Source organism: Lacerta agilis, chromosome 1, assembly GCF_009819535.1.
Source record: "Lacerta agilis isolate rLacAgi1 chromosome 1, rLacAgi1.pri, whole genome shotgun sequence".
NCBI classification, from domain to species: Eukaryota; Metazoa; Chordata; class Lepidosauria; order Squamata; family Lacertidae; genus Lacerta; species Lacerta agilis.
Genome location: NC_046312.1, coordinates 60,625,915 through 60,653,477, shown reverse-complemented (window position 1 = coordinate 60,653,477; position 27,563 = coordinate 60,625,915). Strand labels below are relative to the sequence as shown.

Below are 27,563 nucleotides of genomic sequence, written 5' to 3'. Positions count from 1 at the left end.
GTGTTGGAGCTGGAAAGTCACACCTGTTGCCCTGGAAGATGGGTCTTCCTATTTTAAGTTTCCCAACTGCAGTGAAGCCCACTCAGCATAGCTGTTGGTGCTGAGGGTCCCACACCTCCCCATCCTCTGGGTAGGTGCTAACAGTGGCCAAGCTTTGAGAGAGATCTATTTAAAAATCCAGCGTTACTCTGTTTTATTCCTTAATGTTCCACTGAATATATATATTCAGTGGAACATATATATATATTATAAATGCATCTGTTTTTCATGGATGGGTATCTTGGCTTAGTGTATGCAGATTTTCTCTCTCTTAATCAGGGCCGGATTTAGGTTTGATGAAGCCCTAAGCTACCGAAGGTATATGTCCAGCTGTCCTTCCTCAACAACAAATTGTCATGGTTTTTTGTGTTTAATATACTGTATTCTATATGGTAATTTATGGACCTAATAGGTATCTAAAGCCATTTGCACATAACAAATAGGAGCCTACACAACACAAAACACTGTTGCTGTATGTAGGTTTTATTCTATCTTACATTTTGGAAATGTACATCGTTTGTTTTTTCCTTTGAATTTTTTGAGGGCCCCCAAGAGAGTGGGGCCCTAAGCTCTAGCTTGTTTAGCTTATACGTAAATAAGCTTAATCGTTTTATTGCGCTGCTGGTGGCTTGTCCACCGGGACAAGAGGCAGCTCGATATGCACTCCTTATGGCTCCGCATATTCCAAGCCCTCAGCCCTCCTCCTACTAAAAAGAGCTGCTCGGGCCGAGGCCAGGCCCTCACCGACTCCAGGCCCGCGCGCGGCTGAGGACGGGGGCGTTTCTGAAGGAACAAACTATAGTGACGGAGGCGGCGGGCATTGTTGAGGTAATTCAATCAAGCGACGTAGGGCGGGGCTGTGGAGGGGAGGCCGTTTTGGTGTTTTGTTTTGTTTTAGTAATTTCGGAAAAGCGAAAAGGGAAAAGGAAACGCGGGAGGAGTAGCCGGGTCCGGCTCCCCCCTCTCTCTGAGGACAACAGAGCGGCGAAAGAGGCCCTCAAGGCGGGCAAGCTGGCCGCCGGCGTCGTCGTCGTTGCCATGGCGCCCGTTGCGCGTAGTGATTGGCGGAGCGGGCCGCGCCGCGGGGACCGCTGGGAGCAGAACAGGCGCTGCGAGTTTCAAAGCGGCGGCCTCAGGTAGAACGGGCGCTCTCCCGGCGTCGCTGTCCTCGGGGCGGTTGGGGAGGGAGCGCGGCGGCGGCGGCGGCGGCGCCTTGGCAGAGCAGGGTGCGGCTAAAGGCCGTGGGGCCTCGGAGGGATGGAGGGCGGGCCGAGCGAGGCCTAGTAGTTGGTCCCTGGGGAGCTGAGGAGGTGGGAACAAAGAGGTTGAGTCCGGACCTCCCTCAAGTGGGGAAGGCGGTCTTTGAGAAATGCCCGCCGCTCATTCTCACGTTCCTTCCTAGCAGGTCCGTGTCAGCGCCATGCCCACCTCCGTGCCCCCAAGTAACAGGCGGGGGGCAGCCTATTCCACCCCACCCTCCCCTGCTAGCTCCGAAGACGAGGGGGCCGGCAAGTCTTCCTCTTTCTCCCTGATCTCTCCGAGTTTCCACCGAAGTTTCCGCCGCGCGAGGCAGGAGGAAGAGGCAACATCAGCTAGCAGGGGGTCAAGCATCCCTCAAAGGATGAAACAACATAGGTAACGTGTCGCCCACCCGTGCTGCAGCTCTTTGGCTCTGCTCAAGTGGCCTAGGATTGTTTTTGTTGCTCAATATGTTTACATACAGTAGACCTGCAATTTACACACGTTTCACTTGTGCACTTTCAGCTGTAGGCACTTGAGAAAAAAATTAGAAAGGGGGCAGCCGCGGGGGGGGGGGGTAATTTGGCAGTCCCACCTGCTATTGCACCCAATGTGTTTTGACTATATTGATTTTGGCTTTATGCACTATTGTTAAAACATAACCCCCACATAAGTCACGGGCCTGCTGTACTTATTGCTTAATACCGAAGACAGTCCCAGCGTGTTTACTAAACAGAAAATGCTTAATACCAAAGACAGTCCCAGCGTGTTTACTAAACAGAAAATGCAATCTGTGCAGCAATGAAACTGAAATACTACAGTATAATGCGGTGCATTATCAAATAAAACTACAGTACTGTGCAATAAAGCAATACAAGCCTTTTAAAAAATCTCTGCCTTGAACCCACTGGAATAGCAACCCCTTTCAAACCATATATCATACCAACATAAAAAGTGTTCTACATGCAGAATTCCCCCGGATTGTGGTTGGCAGACTTGACACATGGGTTGCACAACTAGGGATTTGTGGCATGACTCGAGCAGGAGGATCTGTGGAGCTGGCTATGATGTAGCCAGGTGTCACCTTCCTGTCTGGGTAGTGGTGTTGTTATTTACTTTCCACCTCAATAGACTACAGGCAAAACCAGACAAGGTACTGGAGCCTTCTGTGTACCTTAATGCATTTTAGACTAGTATTATCTTGTGCTTTGCCTTGGCTTATTATAGCATACTGGTCAAAAAACTGATCACCATGGGTTTACATAGATGTTGCATACTACATTCTACATAAAAATGCATTATGTATATGATAGTTGTGCTTGAAATTGTTGTATTAGTGTTAGCACAGACCTCCCTGGTTGTTATTCATAACAATAAGGAAAGCAGCCTGAAACAGATGTGGACTGTGAGAAAGCATGTGGGAGTAGAAGTAGATTTGGATTGCTGAGACTTAAATTCAAGCCCATGCGTCTTCCTGTTCTTATGGACCTCTCATAAAATATGATGGATGCCTATTACTTTAAAATTATAAGAAGCAGTAACTGAAAAAGGATCCAGTCTTCTGAGTAAGGAATATGCACTAGTTTTGATGCATTCATGCCCTTCACATTTGACAAGCGGTGTATTTGTTTAATACTTTAGCATTCATAACCAGGTGCAAATGTAAAGCTCACTTGAATTTAGGCAAGTTGTTATCTCTCAGCCTAATCAACTTCAGGAGATGTTGTGAGCATAAATAGTCAGGAATTGTAGAACAGCAAAGAAAATACTGTAACGGAAATATACATATAAATTAAACGTGGATAGTTTTCTTCATTACGCTTTTGGTTATATCCCTGTTTGGGCTCTTACTAAGCCACAGAAAGCCTGAGTATTAAAATACAGTCGTACCTCTGGTTCTGATTGCTTCAGGTTGCGTTCGTCACAGGATACGAATGCGCCGAACCTGAAAGTACTGGAATAGGTTACTTCTGGGTTTGGCAATTCGCGCATGCGCAGAAGCGCAAAATGACGTCATGCGCAGAAGCGCCGAATCGCTGCACGCACATGTGCAGATGCGGTGCTTCAAGTTGTGGACATTTCAGGTTGCGAACGGGGCTCCAGAACGGATCCCCTTCGCAACCAGAGGTACCACTGTAATAGAAAGCAACAAGACCTCCATTCAAGGCTGGCATGGAGAAATAGTGAACCTGGCATCTATTTTAATTTATTTCCCAACATTTATATACCACTTGATTGTAATGAAACTTGAGTTGACAAAAACAATAATAGTATCAGTAAAAATAAGTATTTAAAATATTCAAAGAATGATTAAAGCCAGCAATAAGATAAAACCATAATTAAAACACCTAGCTAGTTTGTTACCTGCAAATAGTAATATTTAGTAATTCTTTCTCCTATCCTCCCTCCAAAAACTCTGTAGGAAATATTGCTAAAGATATCTTTGAGTGTTCCTGGTCTAAGTTCCATTACATATTAACACCATATGCCTAAGCACATTTGCTCAGAAGTAATCTTGGTCAGTAAAGCGAGATGAGTGCCGCAACCCCAGAGTCATCCGCGACTGGACCTAATGGCCAGGGGTCCCTTTACCTTTACCTTTTAATCTCAGGGAAAGATGGACTAAGATCTTTTAAAATTTAAAAATGCTATGAGACACCAGTGCCTCATTTTTCTGCTTAAAAACTAAGCTAAAATAGTAAATATTTGTTTAACTCTTCTAGTATATTGGTATTAGAAAGTGTCAAAATGAATCTCTGGGCATTAGTGAGAGTATTCTATTTTCTATGGCATGTTTATAGCAGAAGTAATAGCTTTGATCTTCGACACAGAATAGCTTTGATCTTGAACATGTTTCTCATACTTTTGAAATATTGGTTCAGTGTAGTGTGTGTTAAATAGGTAATGCAATACTTTATGTTGCTGATTTGTAGACCTCATTAAGTAGTTTGTCTAGTTGACAAATTATTAAATAAATTAGATTTGAAAAATAAATTCATAAATTGTGGCTCTTTTAGAAAACACAGGAATATGAATACACTGGCTATTTCAAAAAGAGCCCAGTGGCTTTCAGTAACATTTTGTTGTTGAAACCTTGCCAAGCAATGCTACATTATGTAGCCATAGCCCACCTTGCTATGTCACAATGCCCCCAGTTAGTACGTTATAGCTCAGATAATCTTGAGTATTGTGTGTGTATAGCTTGTCACATAAAAATGAATTTAGTTATTTAATAACTATATTCATAAATTTAAAGTCTATTTATAGAATATACATTAAATGTAACTATTTCATGATACCTGATTCCCACCTATCCCCAGACCTTAATGGTTAATTATCTGGTTTTGTGAACAGGTTGCAGTCCTGAAATGCATTTTGCTGTGCTGCTTTTGATAGTCTTCCCTCACTATGCCTACCAGTGTCACATAGCTTATTAGGTTCAAGCTACACCTTAACAACTATGCGAGTCAATTTCGGTCTCTTTGTATAGGTGAAATGAGGCTCTATGATTACAAGTTTCAACAGAGGAATATATTTCCCTTCTTACTGCTCAAATTATTCTCCAGCTGCTTTTCTCCCCTTGGGGAGAGGATTTTAAACAGAAACACAGCAGATAGGATTAAGCAGTGTCTTTCTCTCCACCTTCCCATTTTGTTCCTCCCCAGCCTCTAATATAAAAGTCAAGAGACCTAGTTGCATTTCCATACTGTATTTTACTTGGTTTTCTGGTTTTATTTTGTACTTTAATATTATTGTATGCCATTTAGAGAGCTTTGCTATTGTGCATCATAAACATGCTTTTAACTAAGAATAATATTGATACAGTTGATACAGTTGTTAAAATAATGTTAAATTGTACACTCTAGATGGTGCTGCCTTTGACAATGGTTTGGAAACTGTAGTTAGTACAAGGTCAGAATGTGGTATTTAGATTATTAACTGAGACAGTGTTATGATATTTGTAGGCAAGTATTAATCAGGTTGTATTGTTTACTGTTCCATATCTGGGCCCAGTTTTTGATACTGGTCTTGACTTTTGAAGCTCTTCACAACTTAGGATCAGGATCAGACTGATTGAAAACTACGGTATATTGTCTCCATGTGGACTGTTTACTTGTGCTTTAAGATCTTCAGTAGATGGTATTATGTCAGTGTCCAGCTGTCTGAGGCATGGTGATGAGTGGCTATCAGGAGATGGCCTTCTTTGTAGTGGGTCTCCTCAAAGAAGCTCACCTAGTGCCTACTTCTTTGTCATTTCAGCATGAGGCCAAAGTCCTTTTATTTTTCTAAATCTTCTAGTCAAAACCATAGTCCTTCTGATGTTTTTTACTTGGCTTTTAATATATTACTACCTTTTAATTCCACTGTTTTTCCACGGTTGGAATACTTTGTAGGTTAACTGTTTTTTGTGTTTTCAAATATAAACTGTCAGACATTTTTATTGAAGGACGTTATAAAAATACCTTAAATATTATACTTTGGTCCTTGTACTTCAATGAATTTTAAAAGTAGTTTGTCAGTTTTAGGAATTGCTTCCAAGCATACAAAAGAGGTACATAATAATACATCTTTATAATACCATTAGCTAGAAAATGGCATTCCCATAAAACACTGTCTAATTTTGTACCTGTCACTTCACAGTGCAGACCATTTTAAAGATACAAAAAGGAAAAATCGGCCAGTTGTGGAAGAAAATCTCTCGCCATGGGAAGAGTGGTTCCTTTCCAAAGAGAAAGAGTTACGTGCTCGACTACAAGAACGAGCTATGAAGGTCAATACTTAATATAATTTTATTTACCTTTGACAGCAGATTGCCATGCACCAAAGTGTACATTTACCATATTATTTGTGAAAAACAGATTTGGATGATTTATATTGCTCAATATATTGCTAACTGAAGCCATTTGCTGGGTGTTGCCACTGTCACATGCTGACAGCTTCTAGGAGCCACAGCTGAGAACTGATTGCGGGGTGGGGTGGATGGGGACCAGTGATGGACAAACTACTCAGAAAAGCATGGCATGCCCCCCACTAGAGATACCACTGTTAAAGACGACTTCTGCCCTTTATACTTGAAGAAGTGTCTCCACCCCCCATGGTTCCCCCTGTGGAATGCCCTCCCATTAGATGTCAAGGAAATAAACAACTTTGACTTTTAGAAGACACCTGAAGGCAGCCCTGTATTTTGATGTTTTACTGTGCTTAATGTTTTAATTTGTTGGAAGCTGCCCAGAGTGGCTGGGGCTACCCAGTCAGATGGGTGGAATAATAATAATACAGTGGTACCTCGGGTTGCATACGCTTCAGGTTACATACTCCGCTAACCCAGAAATAACGCTTCAGGTTAAGAACTTTGCTTCAGGATAAGAACAGAAATCGTGCTCTGGCGGCGCAGCGGCAGCGGGAGGTCCCATTAGCTAAAGTGGTGCTTCAGGTTAAGAACAGTTTCAGGTTAAGAACGGACCTCTGGAACGATTTAAGTACGGAACCAGAGGTACCACTGTAGTAGTAGTAGTAGTAATGTTTTGTTGTTGTTGTTATAGGAGGTGAATAAGGAAAAGGAGAAATGGAGGGAAAAACAGGAACGGGAAAGAAAAAAAATGCTGGCTGAAGAGAAGCACAAAGAGTGGGTCCAGAAAAAAAATGAAGAGGTGAAAAGGGTGAAGAATTCCATAGTTTTTTTTCTTAAATAATGTCTTACATTTTTTCACATAGCCAGTTATTTCCTTTTTATGTGTACTTGGCCTCGTCTAGGAATAACATAAATTACCAAGCTGTCATAAACACTGTTGGATTTCATGCTAATACACATATTTTTTTCCACATTTTTTTCATAGTTCAGCAGGAATGAATCACTTACTTAGTCTCCAGGGGTCTGTGCTTAAAGCTTGACACCTATAATGTCAGTGGCAGTAATTAATACAAGTTTATTAAATGGCAGAATATATGAGCAATCCTACAAATGTCTATTCAAAAGAAAGTTCCATTAAATGACACTAATTCAGTTGAGGACTGTAGCCTTAGTATTCTTCTAGCTATTTTTAATATCAGTAGGCACATCAGTCCTATTCCATTCTGTCCACTTTCAGCATGGAAGCAGACTTAAGTCTACTCCATCCTGTTTCTATACAGAAAACAAAACTACTCATAGGGTGGTCCAGGGGCTACCTCTGAGTCTGTTTTCAATTTTAAAGGTAATTCCAAGTAGGGAAGCCATTATTTATACAGTCTCCCTGAGAGTGATGGCATGTCATAAATTCTGATGACTCCCAGTTATGCCATTTGCAATGCACAACAGCAAGAGAGGATGCTCATGTTCCAGATGCTATTCAGGTAGCTGGAATTACCATTAAAAAATGGAAATAGACTCAGAAGCAGCCCTCAGACCCATCTTGTTGTGGAACCTGTAGGAATGTTGATTCCAAAGTGGACTCCAGTCTGCTTATTGGTCCAGGTGGTTCACATCAGGTGAGCCTGCTTCAAAACCAGTTTGTCGATTCCACTCCATGCCTCCTTTTGAATAATGAAAAGTTATATTAGACTGGTATTGTGTCTGGTTGAGATTCAGAGTAGTCTTACTGTAGATATTCAAAACAGATTAAAAAAAGCTTACTGGTTTTGAGAATTGGTATACTACTATAATATTAAATAGTCATGTTTTGTGTGGATGAGCTCACCAGGTCACAAACCTTATTTCAGTGCATACTTTATTCTATAGATATGCAGAGCTAAAGGAACATTTGTCCTCACCACTTCCTCAGCATATGCAAGAACAAAAAGTTTTTGGCATAAACTATTTAAATAAATTATAAGCTTGCCCTTTGAAGCAAAGTGTGGTAGTTTGAGACTAGAATCAATTAGACTGACCAAGTGAAAAATGTTAACTCTTACAGGGTAAAGTCCACTGTTGCAATGTAAAAAAATTAGTTCAGTTTGAAAGTAGATGAGCTTAGGCTAATAACAGTATACTCTTTGCATGTTGTATTTTATCTCAGTGGCTAGCCATTCCAGGCAACATTGTGTGGCAATGTGGGATATACATTTAAATAATAAATCAGTAATAATACCTACAGCAGCACAAGTACAGAAATGTTTGTAAAGAAGCACCTTATGAATAGGTGCACCAATTTTATTGCTTCCTAAGCTGCCATCAGCAGGTCACAGAGGAGGTTGACAGTGATGTGGGAAGTAACCACTGCTCCTTCAGGGTTGCATGTGGTGCTCCTTTACAATGATTCACTAATGGCATGTGATTGGACCATGCTACAGCAGATCCCAGCAGATCTGCATACCAGTTGCTGGAAACCACAGGAGGGGAAGTTGCTCTTGTGCTGCGGTCCTGCTTGTGGGCTTCTCATGGGCATCTGGTTGGCCACTGTGAGAACAGGATACTGCACTAGATATTTTTTTCCTACAGACACTTTGTATGTTCTTACATGTACTTACTAGTATCATAGAACAGTGACATCTGTTTAAACCATAGTAGTATAAACACTTCAAACCCTGATTTAATTATTGTCAAGTCGGAGAAGCTGATACTAGCAGATGAGGTGTACAGTGCGTGTTCAAACAGGGAAGGACAGCTGAATGAATTAGAATTTCCTCATGACATAGAATGGCATCTGAATAATTGCCAAACAAAATGGTTAGCAGGATTATAGAAAAGGGATAATGACAAAGGTATTTGGTTTATGCATTGCTTCAAATCACATTAGAGGGTGGAGTAAGTTTTGTTAAGGTTTTTCTTAAGAGAAGAATCTTAATACGGTCTGCTCACCCTTGAATATCTTGGCCCAAACTACTTTCATTTATAATATAACCACCTCTCTGAGAACTCAGAGTAGCATACGTGGTGTCATCCCTCTCCAGCATTGCTTGTGCATCAATTGGCTAGGTTGACAGCTATTGACTCAATGTATCTTGGGGAGGTTCAAGGCTGAACCTGTGACTTAGCAGTTGAAGTCAACACTCCAGCCACTACACCAAACCAACTCTTCTTTTCATTTTGTATAAAGGAAACTGGTAGGCACAGGAAAATAAATGAAAGCGTTCTTGGTGCAGTGTTGAAATTCTTTAAAACAGTAATGTGTAAGTCAATGGAATCATTATTTTATTAATCTGATCTTTTTTATTATTTTCCTTATTTATTAAATTTCTATACCACCCTTCATCCAAGGATCACAGGGTGTTTACAGTATAAAAATACATACAATAATAACAAAAACAATAAACAACCCACCCACCCTTTTTAAAAGGCCATAGATTTTATTTTTTTATTTTTTTTAAAATAAACTTTATTGCTTATTAAAAATATTCTTACATGTATGAATGGATAAATACAGAAAAACAAAACAGAACAAAAACAAAACTAACATATATCTACATTCATACATATCTGCATTCAAAGTCAAAAAAAGTAAAGAACAAAGACAGAGAAAATAAGAGAAAAAAGAAAAAGAAAAGAGAAAGAATAAGAAAAAGGAAGGAGGAGAACGAAATCAAAAGATCTCCAATTATCATACATAAATTAAACTTCAACAATACTTCCACTGTTTTAACAACGCTTCATTTTCCAAATAAGTAGCCTTATTATATCTGTCATTCATATTATTCCTCAAGTTTTACAAATCTTCCGATCATCACTTTACTGACTTTAATTCCTTTCATTGTTCTAAACACAACCAATATCTTCTACTCGTATCTTGTTTCCCCAAATATTCATTAATATATTTCCATTGATTTTTAATTGTTTCTTTAGAAGTACCTCTGATATAGTTCGTCAGCTTCGCCAGTTCCAGATATTCTACTACTTTACTGAGCCATTCGTCCTTTGATGGTAACTGATCACCTTTCCAATATTTGGCCACAAGCGTTCTTGCAGCAGTTGTCACATAAAGAAAGATGTTTATTCTATCCCTTGGTATTTCCTTGGTTAGAATTCCCAATAAGTATAGCTCTGGTTTTTTACTATACGATATTTTAATCAGCTTTTGCACCTCTTCATGAATCATTTTCCAAAATTCTTTAATTTTGGGGCAAGTCCACCACATATGGAACAGCGTCCCGATCTGATCTCTACATCTCCAACACTTGTTGTTCCTGGATTTACTAATCTTGGCTGCTCTTTCTGGTGTTAAATACCATCTGTGGTGTACCTTCATGAGATTTTCTTTTATTTGGTAAGAGGCCGTGAAGTTAATGTTTTTCATCCAAAGTTGCTTCCAATTATCATATTCAATTTCGTGCCCAATATCTTTTTCCCATTTTATCATATTACTATTTTTTATATGTGAAATCGACTGTTCACCTTTTATTATTTTGTATACTTTGGATAACACTTTTTGTTTACAAATAATTATTTCATCTATTTTTGTTACTTTATTTTCAAAACCTCTGTTTTTTAAGTCCGTTTGGAATACCGCTCTCAGCTGGAGATATTCTAGCCAGCTTATTCCTAAAGGTCTTAAATCTGCATAGTTCCTTAATTTCGGGTTTTCTTTCAATTCTTCCACTAATTCTTTATATGTGGGCCAACTTCTTTTAATCGTATTTTTAAAGCTTGAGGTCGCCTCTACCGGTGAGATGCACCAAGGTGGTTTTTGCATCATTTTTGGTTTAATCCTTTCCCAAATTTCAAGCAGGGCTTTTCTTACCAAATGATTATTAAACCTCCTGTGCAGTTTTAATTTCTCATAGAAAAGGTACCCATGCCAACCGTAGAGCTTGTCCCACCCTTCCAATTCTAATATTTCTTTATTTTCTAGTGTGATCCAATCCTTGATCCAGATCCACCCTGCTGCATCATAGTAGGTTGTTAGATCCGGAACCCCGAAGCCGCCTACTTCCTTCTCGCTCAACATAATTTCTTGTTTTATTCTCGCTTTTTTTCCCTGCCAAATAAAGTCCGCCAGATCTTTTTGGCAATTCTTTAAATACTTCGTCCCAATAATCACCGGTGCTGTTTGAAAGAGGAAAAGGATTTTTGGGAGTATCATCATTTTTATCATTGATACCCGCCCTAGCAAGGATAAATTTAATTTCTGCCATTTTTTGAGTGTTTCTTTAACATCTTTCCAGAGTTTGATATAATTATCCTTAAATAAATTTGTGTTTTTATTGGAAATCCACAAGCCTAGATATTTAGCTTTGGCTTCAATTTTTAGTCCCGTGGCTTCCTCCAATCTTTTCTTCTCCGCCTCCCCCATGTTTTTTGTTAATAATTTGGATTTTTCTTTATTTAGCTTGAAACCCGAATTCTTCCCAAATTCATTAATTTTCTCCAGTACTTCTTGTAAGCTTTCTATAGGAGATTCCACTGTAATAATTATATCATCCGCATATGCTTTCACCTTGTAATTTTGGTTTCCCACTTTTATCCCTTCAATTTCCCTATCCTCTCTTAATGTATTTAGGAGAATTTCTAGAGTTGTAATAAAAAGCAATGGGGAGAGAGGGCAACCTTGCCTGATGCCTCTCTCAATTTCAAAACCTTCTGATAGCTCATTATTTATAATTAGTCTTGCATTTTGTTTGCTGTATATACTCTTGATTCCATTCAGAAATTTTCCACCGACTTTCCACTTCTCCAAATTTTTCAACATAAAATTCCAAGAAATACTATCAAAGGCTTTCTCAGCGTCCACCAGCAGCATTGCGATTTTTTTGCTAGGGTTTAATTCTGCATATTCCCATAGATTGATTATTGTTCTGGTGTTGTCTTTGATTTGTCTCTCAGGGAGGAAGCCCACTTGATCTTTACCTATCACTCTTGTTAGTACCCTTTTAAGTCTGTTTGCCAACACCCCAGTAAATATTTTGTAGTCTATATTTAGCAACGATATCGGTCTAAAATTTTTTGCTAATTTCAAATCTGCACTTTGTTTAGGGATTAATGTTATCAGGGCTTCCTGCCAGGAATTGGGAATTTTCTTTTTTTCCAAGATCTCATCCATTATAACCTTTAACTTTGGTGTTACTATCTCTTTAAATCTTTTATAATATATTGCCGGGATTCCATCCGGACCAGGGGATTTTCCTATTTTCATTTTATTTATTACCTCCTCAATCTCTTCTGTTTTAATTTCCGCATTTAACATACTGTTTTCCTCATCTTTAATTTCTGGCAGTTCTTTCCCACTTAAGTAATTTTGCATTTCCCTTTCCTCCTCCCCTTTATCTTGGTATAGATTTTTATAATATCTCCAAAATCTTGCCTTAATTTGCTCTGGATCCGTTAACTCCACCTCTCCATCCATAATTTTGTTTATCACTCTGTTTGCCTGTCTTTCTTTGGCTAACCATGATAACATTCTCCCAGGTTTGTTTGCCTGTTCGAAGTATCTTTGTTTTGTCCAGAGGATCTTCCTTTCTACCTCTTTATTAATCATATCCGAAAGATGTGATTGCAGATTCCTGATGCTTAATCTTAATTCCTCACACTTCGGGTTTTTGACCAATTCCAATTCCTTATCTCTTATTTGTTTATTCATTTCTATAAAGTTGTTATTCTTCTCCTTCTTTATTTCCTTCATCTGTTGAATCCCAAATCCCCTCATGTATGCTTTACTGGTATCCCAAATCATCATATTGTCCGTTATTTGATTTTCATTTAATACAAAGAATTCCCTTAATGTCTCTTTTGCTTTTTTTACTCTTGCTTCCTCCCTCCACAGTTCTTCATTCATCCTCCATCTCCCGCTTGTGCCTTTCCTAAATTTCATCTCTATCGACACTGGATTATGATCGGAGATGGATTTATTTAAAATTTCCGTTCTTTCCACATTTAGCATTAATTTTTTCGAGGCCCAGATGGCATCAATCCTCCCTCCAGATTTATGTGCTTCCGAATAGTGGGTGATATCTTTAGCATTAGGGTTTTTAGTTCTCCAGGTATCGTATAAATTTAGGTTGGTGACCAAATTAAAGAAAGATAACGGGAGTTTGCCAGAGTTGGATGGTTTCTCCCTGTCCGTTCTATCCAGGTCGTTAGAGATCACACCGTTCTGATCTCCCATAAATATTATATCTTCCCCTACAAAATCCCAGAGCTTTTCTTCTAAGTTCCTGTAGAACTCCTCTTTCTTATTATTGGGAGCATAGAAACCAACCAAAACAATTTTTCCAACTTCAGATTGTATTTCCACAATTAATATTCTCCCTTCCTCATCTTTAAATAATAATTGAGGCTGTAGCCCTGGGTTGATGTACATTACTACGCCCCTTTTTTTCTCTTCCCCCGCTGCTATAAATTCCTTTCCCAGTCTTACATTCTTTAGCACCCTTGTATGAATTTGGGAGATATGAGTTTCCTGTAGACAGATGATGTCCCATTTTCTTTTTTTCAATATGCATTCTACCCTGTTCCTCTTTAGCTTACTATTTAAACCGTTTACATTCCATGAGATACATTTCAGCATCATAACTTTAATTCTATCTTTATTCTCCTTTAATGTAAATTAATAGGGGAAACCCAAAAAAGAAGAGAAGGAAAAAAAAAAAAAAAACCAATCGAAATAATAATAGAGAAGAAGAGAAAAAAGAGAAAGAAAAAAGCACACAAAACAATGCAAAGTCCCAGACGCCCTAAGTGCAAAAGGGCGACGTCAGTTTAAAAATACACTTTCCCTGGTTCAGTTGCAGTTCGACAAAGTCCGTGGGAGGTCAGGGTGAATTTGGTCCTCTGTTGTTCTAGCCGACCTTCCTCTTGTTATTTCAGTCGTTTTGAATGTTCTTTTCTGGTCGTTTCTCGCCACCCAGTTCCTCCCAATACTTCCTCCAGAAGATTTCAGTATCGTCCACGGATTTGAAAAGTCTTCTTCTTTCCTTAAATGTGAACGAGAGCCCTTCAGGGAACTCCCACCTGAACAAAATTCCATTTTTCCTCAATGCCGATGTTATAAACTTATAGTTCTCCCTCTTTTTAAGCAGACGGGTCGGAATTTCTTTCATAATTTCTATCATATTTCCATATATTTGAAGTGGTTCTACTCTTCCTTTTAACAAAAGCTTATCTCGCAACAGCCTTGAGTTTAAGAAAATGAGGCAGTCCCCTGGACCTTTCCTGATTTTGGTCTTATTCACTCTTATTCTGAATATTTTTTCTATGTCCAATAGCAGCTCCTCCTCTGCAACTTTCAGCCATTCCGCTATTGCTTTTATTATTATACTTGAGATGTCTTCGTCTCGATTTTCTTTGATACCCCTCAGGCGAAGAATCATCTCCTTCTGCCTCATCTCTAGGACAGCTAAAGCATCCAAAGTTTCTTCTTGTATCCTCTTTAATTCCTCTAATTCCATTCTATCTTTTTCCTGATATCTTTTAATTTCCTTTTGCTCTGACTGTGTCTTTTTGATGTTCTCTTCTTGTTTTTGCAGCTTCTCTTTAACCTCTTGCACTGTTGCGTCTAATTCCGTCTGTTTAGCTGTCATTTGATTTACTTGGCCAGATAGTTCCAGGATTAGGCTTGAATTTTTCTCAATTTTACTTCCCATTAGTTCCATCTTTCCGTCTAACGTTTTGATGTTCCCATCTAACGTTGTTAATTTGTCGCCTATATTTTTTTCCATTCTCTCCATCATTGCCATTAGCTCTTTCATCTCCATACTGGTTTCGTTTTCTATAATTGAAGACCTACGTTGATGGCTCAAAGCTGCTGCGTAGCTACTGGATGTTATTCCTTTTTTAGTTCCCATTAGAGTGTTGCCACAGGTTATATTCTTTCAATTTCTTTTATTTTAACTTTATGTAATTTGTTTTGCTTCACAGTCCCGTTTCCTTCCTTTTATAGGGAGTTCCCTTTAGGAATATTACTTAGCAGCTGTCCATGCCACTCTTCGTTTTCCTAAATTTAGCTCCCCCTGTGTTTCTCAGGTCAGCCACTAGGTGGTGTAAGTTCCAATAATTTCTTTTTCCTTCTGTAGTTCCGTTTGTGGCCGCTGGAGGTCGAACTCCTCTCTCTCTTGCCTCTCCTCCTCTCTCCCTTACAGTCTGTTCCGGCACCTTTTTATCTTCTCCTTCCGCCTTCCCGCTTGTCCTGCAATGGCGGTCTTTCCGCTGACTCAGCTTTCCCGAAAAATTCTGGAGTTTGGTGAGATTGCTTTTATTCCTCTTTTCTCAGGGTAAAAAAGCTTAAATCTGTATATTTACACGCTCTTCGCCTCCCGCTCCCCCTTAGCGGTTTCTTTCTCTCTCTTTCTCGTGCGTGCTCTGATGACTTTTGTTTATATCGTCCCAATACTATTAAGTCCAAAGGGGGTGATTACGATACTTTCGCTAAATCTGAGTTGTTTATATGACAAGTATTTCGCGTTGTACCACAGCCCCCCTAGCTATTTCTGTCCGTTTCTGCCGTGTAGAATCTCAACGTCTCCCCCCTCCTTTATCGCCCCTTTGTTCCGGAGCAGTATTATTGTAAATTAGTTCTTCTATATTCTGGGGGGTTTGTCCTTTTGCAGTCTATATTTAAATGGGGGAGTTCGGCGTCGCTTTGCCGAGAATTGGGGCGTGTGTGTTGCGGAGGGGTTTATGCCCGTTTGCACGGAGGTCCTCCCAATCGATATTTTCGTACCCGTTCAAAGTTTGTTTTCTTGGGCGGGAGACCCCAAATCGTGCCGCCGTGGGCTTCTGCCCCCAGGATCCCCCCCTGGGGTCGGTTGACTCACGCTTCGTCGCCCGTTTTCGCCTCCTACAACACCGGTCCGCCTCGAGAAAGCAGGAGCGCGGATCCCCACCCGGCACTAAGCACGCCGTCCCGGAAGTCTTAAAAGGCCATAGATTGTTTAATTAGCCAAAGGCCTGGGAAAAGAAATGTTTTAAAACATGAGATTGGTAAATTATGAATTCAAGTACAATTCTAATGTTATCTCTCAACTGTGCATATTTGGACACAAAGCCATGTTTCAGTCTTATACTTTAACTATTTCATATGAACATATTATAAACATTATCAGCACAGTGCTGGGTATTGGAATAATAGAAACAGAATGTGAACCCCCATATTACACATATACTTCTTTGTGTGGACATCTGCTAATTGTTAAAACAAACACACAAATAAACGTAAGAACATAAAAACCATGCTGGATAGACCAAAGATCCATCCAGACCAAACATTCTGCTTTCCACAGCAGCCAACTCAATTTCTCCAGGAAGCCCACCAAAGTTAAGGATTTCTTTTAAAAGATATTCTGCTTTGGACTTTGGGAATTTCCAACAAAGAGGGTGTTGCATAATCTTGGATCAACTACCAAGAATGCCTGTGTATTTTTAATATCTTGATGGCATATGTGTGAACAGTCATAGGTGCCTCAGGTTCATCTTAGACACAGTAATAAAATGTGTTGAGTAGTTTATCTCTTAAATGTACATACCCTAAGCTGTTAGAAAGTTCTTAGAATTAGCTTCCAAAATGTAACTGAAGTGTTTTAATGATACTGAAGACAGCATATATATTTGAGCACTTGGGTGTCATTCTTTTGGATAACACCTATTTGGAAGGCAAGCGGTTGCATTCTGTACCACCTGGAATCATTAATTTTTTAATTAATTTTAATAATGTTTATACCACACCAGTTCAGAATTTCCAGGGCAGTTTAAAGTAAGTCAGCTCTAAAATTGTATTAGGTCTTTAACTGGTGCCAGAAACTCATTTCTATGATTCCAGGTCTTTGGGTGAACAGTTGACCATTTTGTAGTATTAGGTTTTGTTTTACTGATGTTTTATTTTGATAGATCTTGTGTATTTGGTTTTATGTCTTGTGGTTGTAACCCATTTTAGGATTTATTTTTTGAAATGAAAAGGTGGCTACTAATATTTTAAATTAGAGGGAGGGTAGATATATCAGAAGGTAAAAACACAGGGCTGGGTATTGTCTTTGCTTGGATTCTAAAATACATTAGTGTAGGTATCAAGTGAGCCTGCCTGTGAAGACAGGTTTCACAAGCAAGACACCACAGCCCCAAAGACCCTCTTTTTCTGCAGTCACCCATGTCACTTTAGATGGTGGAGCATTTCAAAGGAGCGACTCCAAGGAAGATATTTCTGTCAGAGAAGACAGTTCCCTCAAGTATCCAAGTCCCAAGTGATAGTGGACCCAGCCCACTAATTAATTCTTACTATATATGGATGCCATTCCATGCATTTTCATTTACTAGAATCAGTAGCTCATTCAGGACAAGAATATAAAGCAGGGTAAGACTTTCCCTTTTTATTGCGTTGCTGGATGAGAATTTTAGATATTTTGTATTATACATTTTTTTACATCTTAAGGTTTTTAATTGTTTATGTCGCTTTAAACTTTTTTTTTACACAAAGTGACTAACAAATGTAATAAAGGAGGAGAATTATTGTGATGATGGAGGTGGTGATTATGATAGATTAGGCCAAAGGCCCATCTAATCCAGCATTGTATTGTCATAGCCATAAACCAGATGCCTATTGGAAACCCACAGGAGTACAACAACCCCATCCAGTCACTGGTAGTCTGGCATTTTGCCGCAGCTATTGATAGCCTTATCCCCAATAAATGTGCCTAATCCTCTTTTTGAGTTAGTAACCATTGCTGCATCTTGTGCCAATGAATTCTGTACTATAAATTGTTTAAAATATGGTCAGCCTGTGCTTATCTCTTGGAGTGTTCTTGTTCATGTACACTGTGAACACAAATATACTGCATAGGCTATGCCTTCCAGTTGTGCCCCCCTCACAACCTAATGAGCAGCAGGGCTATCCTGGTATATGTAGGCATTGCTGCTGTTTGCAAGTGCCACTGTTTGCAGTAATGAATGTTTGTAAAGGATAGAAGCCCTTTAGGTAATGTGTTATCCCCATATTCCTTTTAAGTTTTTGATTGAAATAAAGTTGAAAATGGGTATGCCTGCAAGCTTCATTTGTTTGTATTATCTAATAATGTTCTTGGGTGGAGTAGTGGGAACTAAAGCCTTTCATCCTAAGAATAACTGGTATTTTTAGAATTAATTAATTTGACAGAACTCTGTGATTGTCAATGGCATTAAAGGGTATATAAACTCATCAGTAATTTAAAGAATAGATCATATCACTAATAAAGACAAGATCAAAGCATTTTTTTTCAGAGAAGCAGACTGAAAATACATATGTATTTTGAAGTGTAGACATGACAAATATGTGGCTTTCTAACACTTTTTATCAGGACCAAAAACTCACTGAGGTAATGGACTGTGTATGCAACACATATTTTTCTCTTAACTAATAAATTGTGGAACAAATAAAACATTAAACAACATTTAATATGATATTAATCATAGAAATAAATAGGCAGAATTGAACCAGGGTCTTCATGCCAGTCACTCTGAAACAAGCCTGAGCAGTGGGAAGAACTTGATTTAGGGCCTGACACACCCTTTTATGTTCCAGCCTGTGTTCTGGGTTCCCCTTGGCTAATCTGGGCATAAGGCCCTTTTCCAAGAAAATGTGAAGCCAAGCAATCTAGGCGGTCTCTTTCATGAAGCACGAGTACATTGGCAAATGCTTATTTCACAAACCAGTTTATTAATTAACAGGGAACATAAACACTCACAGCATAAAAAAAAATACTTACACTTTTATTGAAGATTGTCAAAGGCAGCTAGAGCTTTCCATAATTTAACTGGTCCTTTTGATTATAGTGTCCAGAGGTTGCTGCATGGAGTTACCTGTATCTGTAGCTGTCCGTCCTTGGCCTAGCTGCAGGTAACTCATCTCTTCATCTGGATAACCATCTACAAACTGATCATATCTCTTTCACTAAAAAAAAAAGCAGAAAACAACAACACACACACAAAGAAACCACCAACTTGAATAATCACATCAAGACTTTCATACCACCTGCGCAACATTCAAGTGAATCAGTAGTGTCAGTACAATGGGAAAGCACAGTGTTTCTAGATACCAGGGGCTATTCACATTTGAGCTGAATGCTGCAAGAAGAATGACAGAAGGCACAAAAGTGCTGCACCTATCTGGACCAGTGAATACATCAATCAATTACCTTTATCTGGGTTTTACCACTTCAGTAGGTCAGGGTGCCCATAAATACTTATTGTACAAGAAAAAAAATTGCAAATAGGGAACAAGGATATGACGGAGAAGGGTTCTAGGCTAGTCATCTTTTGGTAGGAGTTGTTATTACTGCTGTCTCTTAAATGTTTTCTATTATCATCTACAGGAAAAACGGGAAAGGGAACTTAAGCTCAGCAAAGAGATTGCAGAAAAAGCAGCCAAAGAACTTGAGAGAGCACAATCAAAGGAAAAGTCACGAGAGATGTATCAGGAATGGCTAAAGAAAAAGAAAATGGAAGAAGGTCAGAAGAAGAAGGAAGAGAAGGTATCTTTTATCCCAGTTTTTCATTTGAAGAGATGCTTACTTGGTTTTGGTTGCTCTTAGCGGTGTAACCCACACATAGTTCTCATCTGGAATGAGTTCCTGTTTTGAGGATTTTTGTCCTATCCTCTACTATGCAGCTTGGCTTACTTGATGAATTGTTGATTAAGTTAGTCTTGGAATCATAGAGAATTTTTTGGCATACTGCACATGCAATATTGTAATCTACATGTCTTTCAGAGGGATTAATGGGTGATGAAGATGTATGCTAATGTGAGGAGTAATTAGTTTTTGTTTCAGAAAAGGGGCTGGGGTACAATGAAGCTTGTGAATGTTGCAATGTTATCCAAGTTTATTAAATGCACACTTCATTTTCTAGCTCCCCTTCATGGTATAACTGTTATTAGCAGCTACATAAGAATCACAGGATTTCTAAAAGAATTGTGTTTTTGTTCACCTGGCACCAAACAGTTGTTTGTAGAATTTGCAGATATACGGATATACCATTCTCTGAAAGTTGTATTTTTAAACCAACAACATACCTTGTTGGACTGATGTTGTGATGCAACTGAAACATGTTACTCCATAACAATAGTAATAACAAAATTCATAGACTGTTTTTTGATTGTTCACAGCCTTCCACCCATGTATCATGTCAGTAATCTGGACGCAATGCAAGGGGTTGGTTTTGACCTTTAAGGTCCTTCACGGCTTGGGACCAGGCTAGCTGAAGGACTGTCCTTTTCCACATGTACCTACCTGGACCCTGAGATCTTCAAACATCCTTCTCCAAGTGTGCCCACTGAGTGAGGTGTGGCAGGTGGCTATGGGAGAGGGGACCTGCTTGGTGGTAGCACCCTAGATGTGGGATGTTCTACCCAGAGAGGCTCACCTGGCACCTGGTTTATTCTCATTTTGGCACCAGGTGAAAATCTTTTTTTATTTTCCCAAGCCTTTTAATCTCTTGGCATTAAGGTGTTTTAACTCTACAACTCATTTCTTTAAACTGTATTTATACTTCTAGTATCTTATTACTGAATTTTAAATTGATTTTTTTCTTGATTTATGCCTCCCCGAAAACTTTGTTATAGGGTGTCCTCTAAATACTGTAAATAAACTGTTCTTTAAGGTAGGTCAGTAACATCTCCATATTACAAATTGTTTGTAGGACTTAAATAATAGTCTTCACCTGGTGAATTCATTGCTGAGATTACATTTGAATTAGGGAGAGGATGCTTCACTACACTGTGTCCTGATAGTACATTGGTGGCTTTGTTTTGTAAATCATGAAAACATACATGAAACTTTTGAAACACCAAATGCATGAAGCAGCCAAAATTAGAGACTTTAAAATCTTGTTTATGTCAGTGTTGGAATTAGAACATGAGTTTAAATCTTTCAAATTCAAATCAGTAGGACTTACAGGTGCTTAACTATAATTGGATTGTACCCAGAGTAATTGGTTACAGTGGTGAAGTAATACATCTGGAAGAAGACAGTTGTATTAAGACATTTTGGCATTCTTGGCTCTTTTCCTTTTGTAGGAGAAGGAAAAACAACGGGAAGCTGAACTACAGGAGAAAAAAGAAAAATCAGAGCAGATGTTCAAAGAATGGCTGCAAAATTCCAAAACTAAGCCCCGCCGAGCATCAGCTGGCTGTGCCTCTGCAGATGGGAAAGATACTGGTTTGTATCTGTGCTAGACAGACTAATTCAGTCTTCATAACTTGTGTATCAGGAGCAGTTTTCTGATATTTTTACTATTTATTTTTGAATATTTTGTTTTAAATGTTCATCTGCTAGAATTCCTTAGCCATAGATGTGGCTACAGACAGGCCACAAACAGTAGATGTTGCCCCACATAAGGAATGTGTATATTTGGTCCCATTCCACACCCCAAATAACTCAAGATTATATCATTGGAATCTTCTACTTTTGAAAGCATTCATTTTGGTCAGTAGAGTTCAGTAAAATATACTGGCACATACATTCTTGTTCCTTGCAGTTCCTATTCTTTCAGGAATTGCTCTTCTATTAATATATTTATTAAATGTCTAATCTGCCTTTATACTGATTAACGTCTTCCAGAGTTGATGGTAGCCTCGTCAATTAGAGAAGACTCCTTGCTGCAGAAGTTTAAGCTAAACTTGTGAGCATCTGGCAGAAGCCGTGCAGTGCCAAGGGGAGCGAAAAGCAGTTCCATAGCTTCTTTGCACTCACTTTTCCTCTTCAGTTGAGTAATGACTGAAGGGGGCTAAAGATTATGATTTCTGCCTGCACCTAAAACATTGGACCTTATTGTCATACCTTTCAAGGCAAATATAGCCACCACCTCTGAGACAGACTCGTAAGTTTGGACCTCAGCTGATGATAGGCCTATTGAAGGTTTTACCAATAAAGAAAACTGGCCCCTCTCATATCAGCCCAGAGCAGTGTAGCCCATTTTTTGTGCAGTGTAGAAGTTGTCTTTGGGTAGATATAATCCTGAGTCAAGTTATGCAGGCTTATGCCCTGTTGAAATCACTTGGCCTGACACCATGTGCATGACTCCAGCCTGCTTACCCACCCTTGATCCTATTTTCAAGAAAACACATCCTGTTCCATCCAGAAAAGCATATTTGTTGTTTCTTGCCTTATCCCCCCCCCCCAAAGACATATAATGGATATAAGCGTAAAAGTAAAGGGACCCCTGACCATTAGGTCCAGTCGCGGATGACTCGGGGGGGGGGTTGCGGTGCTCATCTCACTCTATAGGCCGAGGGAGCTGGTGTACAGCTTCTGGGTCATGTGGCCAGCGTGACTAAGCCGCTTCTGGCAAACCAGAGCAGCATATGGAAACAGTAATATAAGCATACTTGTCATTTAAATGGCATTTCTTTCTTAGTTATTTGCCAAATGTGTTGCACTTATAAAAAGGTTAACCTAAACTATTTGCTGGGAGAGGCTGCTGTTCCTTTTGAACACTAAACAGCACACCAGACACAAAACCAGTTGCTGTTTTGCCTTGGTTTGATTATAGATGGTGGTGCATACTTCTTTCATGCTTTGTGTTGAGACATCGTTACAGTACTTGCTGACAGCTGCCGTCACTTGTCCACCTAATTTTGTGTGACTCCCCCCTGCTCCCACTAGCAGCCTCCTGTGCCTCATGCCACTCTGTTTAGGAAAGTTTCCTTACCCTCCAGGGAGTGATGACAACAAAGTTCCCTTCCATGAACTTTCTTAAATTTATGGGATATCAGGATCTGAGACACTGTTCATTATACTGCTGAGATCTACAGTGGAAGTATATTTGTGTGTTTATTGTCCTGTAAATTGCCCATGTGTTAAAGACATCCTTAAAGGCCATTGTAAGGTATCATGAGATCTCAGTTGATCTTTCAGGTGTAGAAAGTTAAATAGTATACAATATAGGTCAGCTGATCCCTTATTTGTTACAGACTATAAAATTGTATATAAAGTAGGCCTATAAGCCCTGAAGGTAAAAATAAATCCTGATTCATTTAATGTAGGAAAGGAACTATGCAGACTATAACTGCTGGAAGGATTTGTAGTCTTGGGTAGATGGTACGTTTAAACCCCCCCCCCCCAAAAAAAAATTCATTAAAGTGGCAGAGTTCTTGGGCAGAACAATCATAAGCTGGTGGTGGGGATGCTGTGTAGAGAGAGAAATTGCTACTTCCGAAGTGCTGGCAATTCCTGCAAGCCATGGGGGGAAGGGGAGATATGGTTTATTTGTTTATATCTATTTTGCATTTCAATGACACTAATGAAAGAAGAAATAAGCCAACTCTGCAGATAGCGTTCTTTTTCACTTTGGGTGGAGGTGTCAGGAGTCAATGTAACTTTAAGACATCTCCAAGGTCTCACTGATACAATGGTGCCATCTCTCCCTGTGTGGATCTGCAGCATCTTCCAGCCCCCCAGGTGCCCTTCCATGAAGCATAGAATGATCCCTGAATCTTAACTTAGAATGATTAACCCTGCAGTCTTGTCTACTCAGAGGTGAGCCTTTCTTTGTTCAATGGGTTTTGTTCATAGGAAAGTGCATAGGATTGCACGCTAAGAAACGTTATTGCTAATAGTTTAAATTGAAACACACTTAAATTGAAACACTTCTTTAAACATTCCAGGCTATCCAGACGGAAGTACATATCCAGCTCCAGCCTTTTACAATCCAGTCCCTTGGAAACCAGTTCATGTGCCTCCTCCCAAGGAAGAGAAGTATGTTTCAGTGAAGAAAAATAAGAGGCCTAAATCCAGTAACACATATAGACCTTCAATGCCTTTTCATAAATCCAAAAGCAGTCTTTATATTGGGTCATTGTGCAGAATCCAGAGATAGTGCAGGGTTCATTATTTTTATTTTAACTTGGCCTTATAGTTAATTTATGATGTATTACTGACAACATTTTGTGAACAGCTATCCTTAATTGTAGGCAAATGTTTTTGATTTTCTCGTTAAAATAAGTCACGCAGGACAAAATCAGTGTCATTTTAATGTATTATGTGTAATGCATTGTGAGCCATATTTTAAACAATAAAAAGTCATTATTTTGAACCTTGCCCTAATATTCTTCTACTTTAGGTACTGTATTTGCAGATGCAACTTCTAGTGCTCCTGTGCTTAGCGTTGAAATTGTTGCTTTAGAAGTTTATAGTAATGTCAGAGTAAGAAGACACCTCTTCTCTAAGAGTGAGATTTTGGATTTAAGCTCATTTGGGCCTGTTAACAGCAGTGGGACTATGTGTGCTTTAATCTAACTGTGCTTACGTAACCAGTTTGCAGAGTGTGACATTGAGGAACTTTCTGATACCACTTCTGTTAAATGATTTGTGAAATGCTCTCTTTTGCTCTACTATAACCTGCTATGGATTAATCAAACAGTATTTATTTTATGTAGCACTGTTGTAGCTTTCCAGAGTGTACTAAATTATCTGCTCCTCTTGGCTCTTTTCTGGTGAATTTTGAATACTAACTACTTCTTTGTGGATTTTTAATACCTAAATAGTGGTTAAGTCCAGTCGCGAACGACTCTGGGGTTGCGGCACTCATCTTGCTTTACTGGCCAAGGGAGCCGACGTTTGTCTACAGACAGTTTTTCTGGGTCATGTAGCCAGCATAACTAAGCCGCTTCTGGCGAAACCAGAGCAGCGCACGGAAATGCCGTTTACCTTCCTGCCAGAGTGGTACCTATTTATCTACTTGCACTTTGACGTGCTTTTGATCTGCTAGGTTGGCAGGAGCTGGGACTGAGCAATGGGAGCTTACCCCATCGCGGGGATTCAAACCTCCGACCTTCTGATTGGCAAGCCCTAGGTTCTGAGGTTTAGACCACAGTGCCACCCGTGTGTGGCTTATTTAACAGTTTTGAATACGTCCTCCTTAGTGCAGTGTTTTGCCAAGCATTTTTTAAAAAAATTCTTTGCTTTAAATATAAAAGTAAAGAATTAAAAAAATGTTTGTCATGATAATATAACAAAAACAATTACTAGAAAATGCAATTAATATTCTTTCTGAATCTTTTTGGCTGCCACTTCTGTAACTATGGTGCTACCTAGCCTCCTGTATATTGTGAACTATATTCCAGTCAGATTTAATATTCTTATTCAGGCTAAACTCCCTTCCAAGTGGGTTGTATCTTGTTGCATCTTTTAGAACCATAATTTGTTGTCTATTAATTAACAACAACAAAAATGTTTTCTCCAAAACTTTAAAAAGTGATTAAAACATCTGTAGGCTTATTTAGTTATTCTTGTACAGATTTTTACTGCTCATTCAAACCTAAATGCAGAAAAAGCAAGCCATTTCATCAGAATCTGTTCCAAACAAATACTGGTAACTAGGCCTGGAGATTTTGGGTGGAATTCAGCATTGTGCTGAGGAGGTCATTGGCAGCACAAATATTTCAACTTGCCAGATGGGAACAATCTCCTCTTGCTACATGCATTGTTCTGGGGTTTCTCTTTACCCCCCCCCCCCAAGCAGATACAGGGAGAACACATATGGATGAGAGGATGGCATGTCTCTTGCACTAGCAGAACTTACTGTGCTGGCTTCCACTAGCTCTGCAATTTAGTTGAATCTGGTGCATTAGCTCTTCTGTTCCTTTAAATGTGAGATGACAATCCACCTGTAGTACCTGCTTATTCCTTTTAACACTGGGATGGGGAACCTCAGGCCTGGGGGCTAAATATGACCCTTCATGCCTCTGTCTGGTCCTCAGATTCACCCAAGCAACACCCCTCAATAGTCCTGTTTTGCACCATCAAGCACTTTTGCTTGGTAGGAGTGTGTCTTTCAACTCCCAATGTTTCTTGCCTACCTGGTTGGAGGATAACAAGGGATAGGTGGGTGCGAAGAATAGTAGCCTCCTGTACAAGGGTAAAATTCACATTTATTGCTCTGTCCACTTTTGCCTCCATCCCATGCACCACTGGCATTTGACTCCCAGAAGGGAATGTAGCCCTTGAGGTGAAAGATTACGCACTCTTGCCATAACTTTATATCATACATTTCTGCAATTTTGATCCATTTCTTATTTTGATTCATTTGTGTGTAATAAAAGGGGGGGATAGAGAAAGATGTATTTTCCAGAAAGCAAAGTTTTTAAACATCTAAATCTTTTTACCAACTAGCATATTTTTTATGTTTTTACAGTTGTTGTAGTAGTAGTACTTTGTTTTTATGTTGTACATTGCTTGTTATATTTTCCATAAATGCAAAATTTATAGATATCTAAAAATAGAAAAACCAAACTAGAATATTTGTAAAATATAGTCAGAGTAACCATTTTAAAAACAGAAAAAATAATTTCATGTGACTTCACAAAATTATCTCTATTTAAAAAACTAAGCAACAATATAATTCATTTATCATTTATTTTCTAAGCAGTCATTTCAAAGAATATAAAGTTTCATAACTCAGTTACAATTTGCATTTATGAATATACAATCCGTACTATAAGCATCAAAATTAATGCTTTAAATTTAAACATGACTTTTTTTTTACATTTATTATTTCATTTCATTGTCTTCTACAGTTCATATAGCTCTGATTCAGCAGCCCACCAAATAAGCAGCAAAAGTTAACAAGTTCTAATGCTTGTTTTCCAAGAAAGATGAGTCAAAGAATTCTTAAATCATAGTCCTGGGTCTACTCCAGCTTGGAGGGAGGCCTAGGCAAAATGCCTTTTCGTAGGTGTCCTCCCCTCTCAGTCGACCCTGGCAATGGGCAGCAGTACATACTTCAAAGTGTGATCAGCAATTAGGTCAACCTGACATTTAATGCTTCCAACAAAACATTGCTTTCAGGAATTATTGAAAACACTTAACTAGTACTGTTTGGGGCACCAGGCCAGAAATCTTTTTTGGGGTGGGCGGTGAGGGGCTGGGGCTGGCAGGGCATTTTCAAGAATGGACCCTGATATGGTGCTGAGCCTCTGGCATTTGCCCAAGTATGCTGGGTGCTAACATTCACTCTTAGCAGGGGTGTGCATTACTTTTCATCCTTTACTCCATTTCACAACTTTCAAATCACTATTGAACTGATAGTCTTCCACAAACATCTACATAAGGAATTCTGTATTTTCAAGATCATGGAGATAGAAGATAACTGTTAAACAAGTAGCCATGTAATCTCTTATTTGTATCATGCCAGTATTCAGAGAAAAGCTTCTGTTTGGGTAGTGTTTGGCTGCCTTTTAGGGATTAGTTTAAATGACTGTTGGAAGCTTATTTTTAGTATGTATATTAAGCAGGGATCATTGCGCTGGTTCTCGTAGCTCATTGTTTACCTGGTCTTTGTAATTGCAGAGTTTCAGAATCAACCAAAGTTCGCCTGTTTGGGAACGAAGACGTGCATCGGACATAAGGCTGTTAGTCACTAACTCCTCTGCTTCCCACACCATAGCATGCATCAAATAAAAAGAAGGCATAGCACAGCA

General features: G+C 39.2%; 1 protein-coding gene across 7 annotated transcripts; it reads left to right on the top strand.

Annotated features, from left to right (window-relative positions):
- Positions 1 to 849: 849 nt before the first annotated feature.
- CCDC34 (coiled-coil domain containing 34) lies at positions 850 to 27,563 on the top strand. Of its 7 annotated transcripts, none has more exons than XM_033151084.1 (7): positions 850 to 867; positions 1,442 to 1,674; positions 5,920 to 6,049; positions 6,822 to 6,938; positions 19,462 to 19,620; positions 21,162 to 21,303; positions 23,751 to 24,175. In XM_033151084.1, exons 2-7 carry the CDS (start codon positions 1,460 to 1,462, stop codon positions 23,960 to 23,962), a joined length of 975 nt encoding a protein of 324 aa, XP_033006975.1. In that variant the 5' UTR covers positions 850 to 867; positions 1,442 to 1,459; the 3' UTR covers positions 23,963 to 24,175. The 7 variants fall into 7 exon arrangements, with proteins under 7 accessions (XP_033006975.1, XP_033006962.1, XP_033007001.1 ...); XM_033151071.1 differs by lacking the exon at positions 850 to 867 and adding an exon at positions 1,065 to 1,175; XM_033151079.1 differs by lacking the exon at positions 850 to 867 and adding an exon at positions 1,073 to 1,175 and having other exon boundaries at positions 1,445 to 1,674.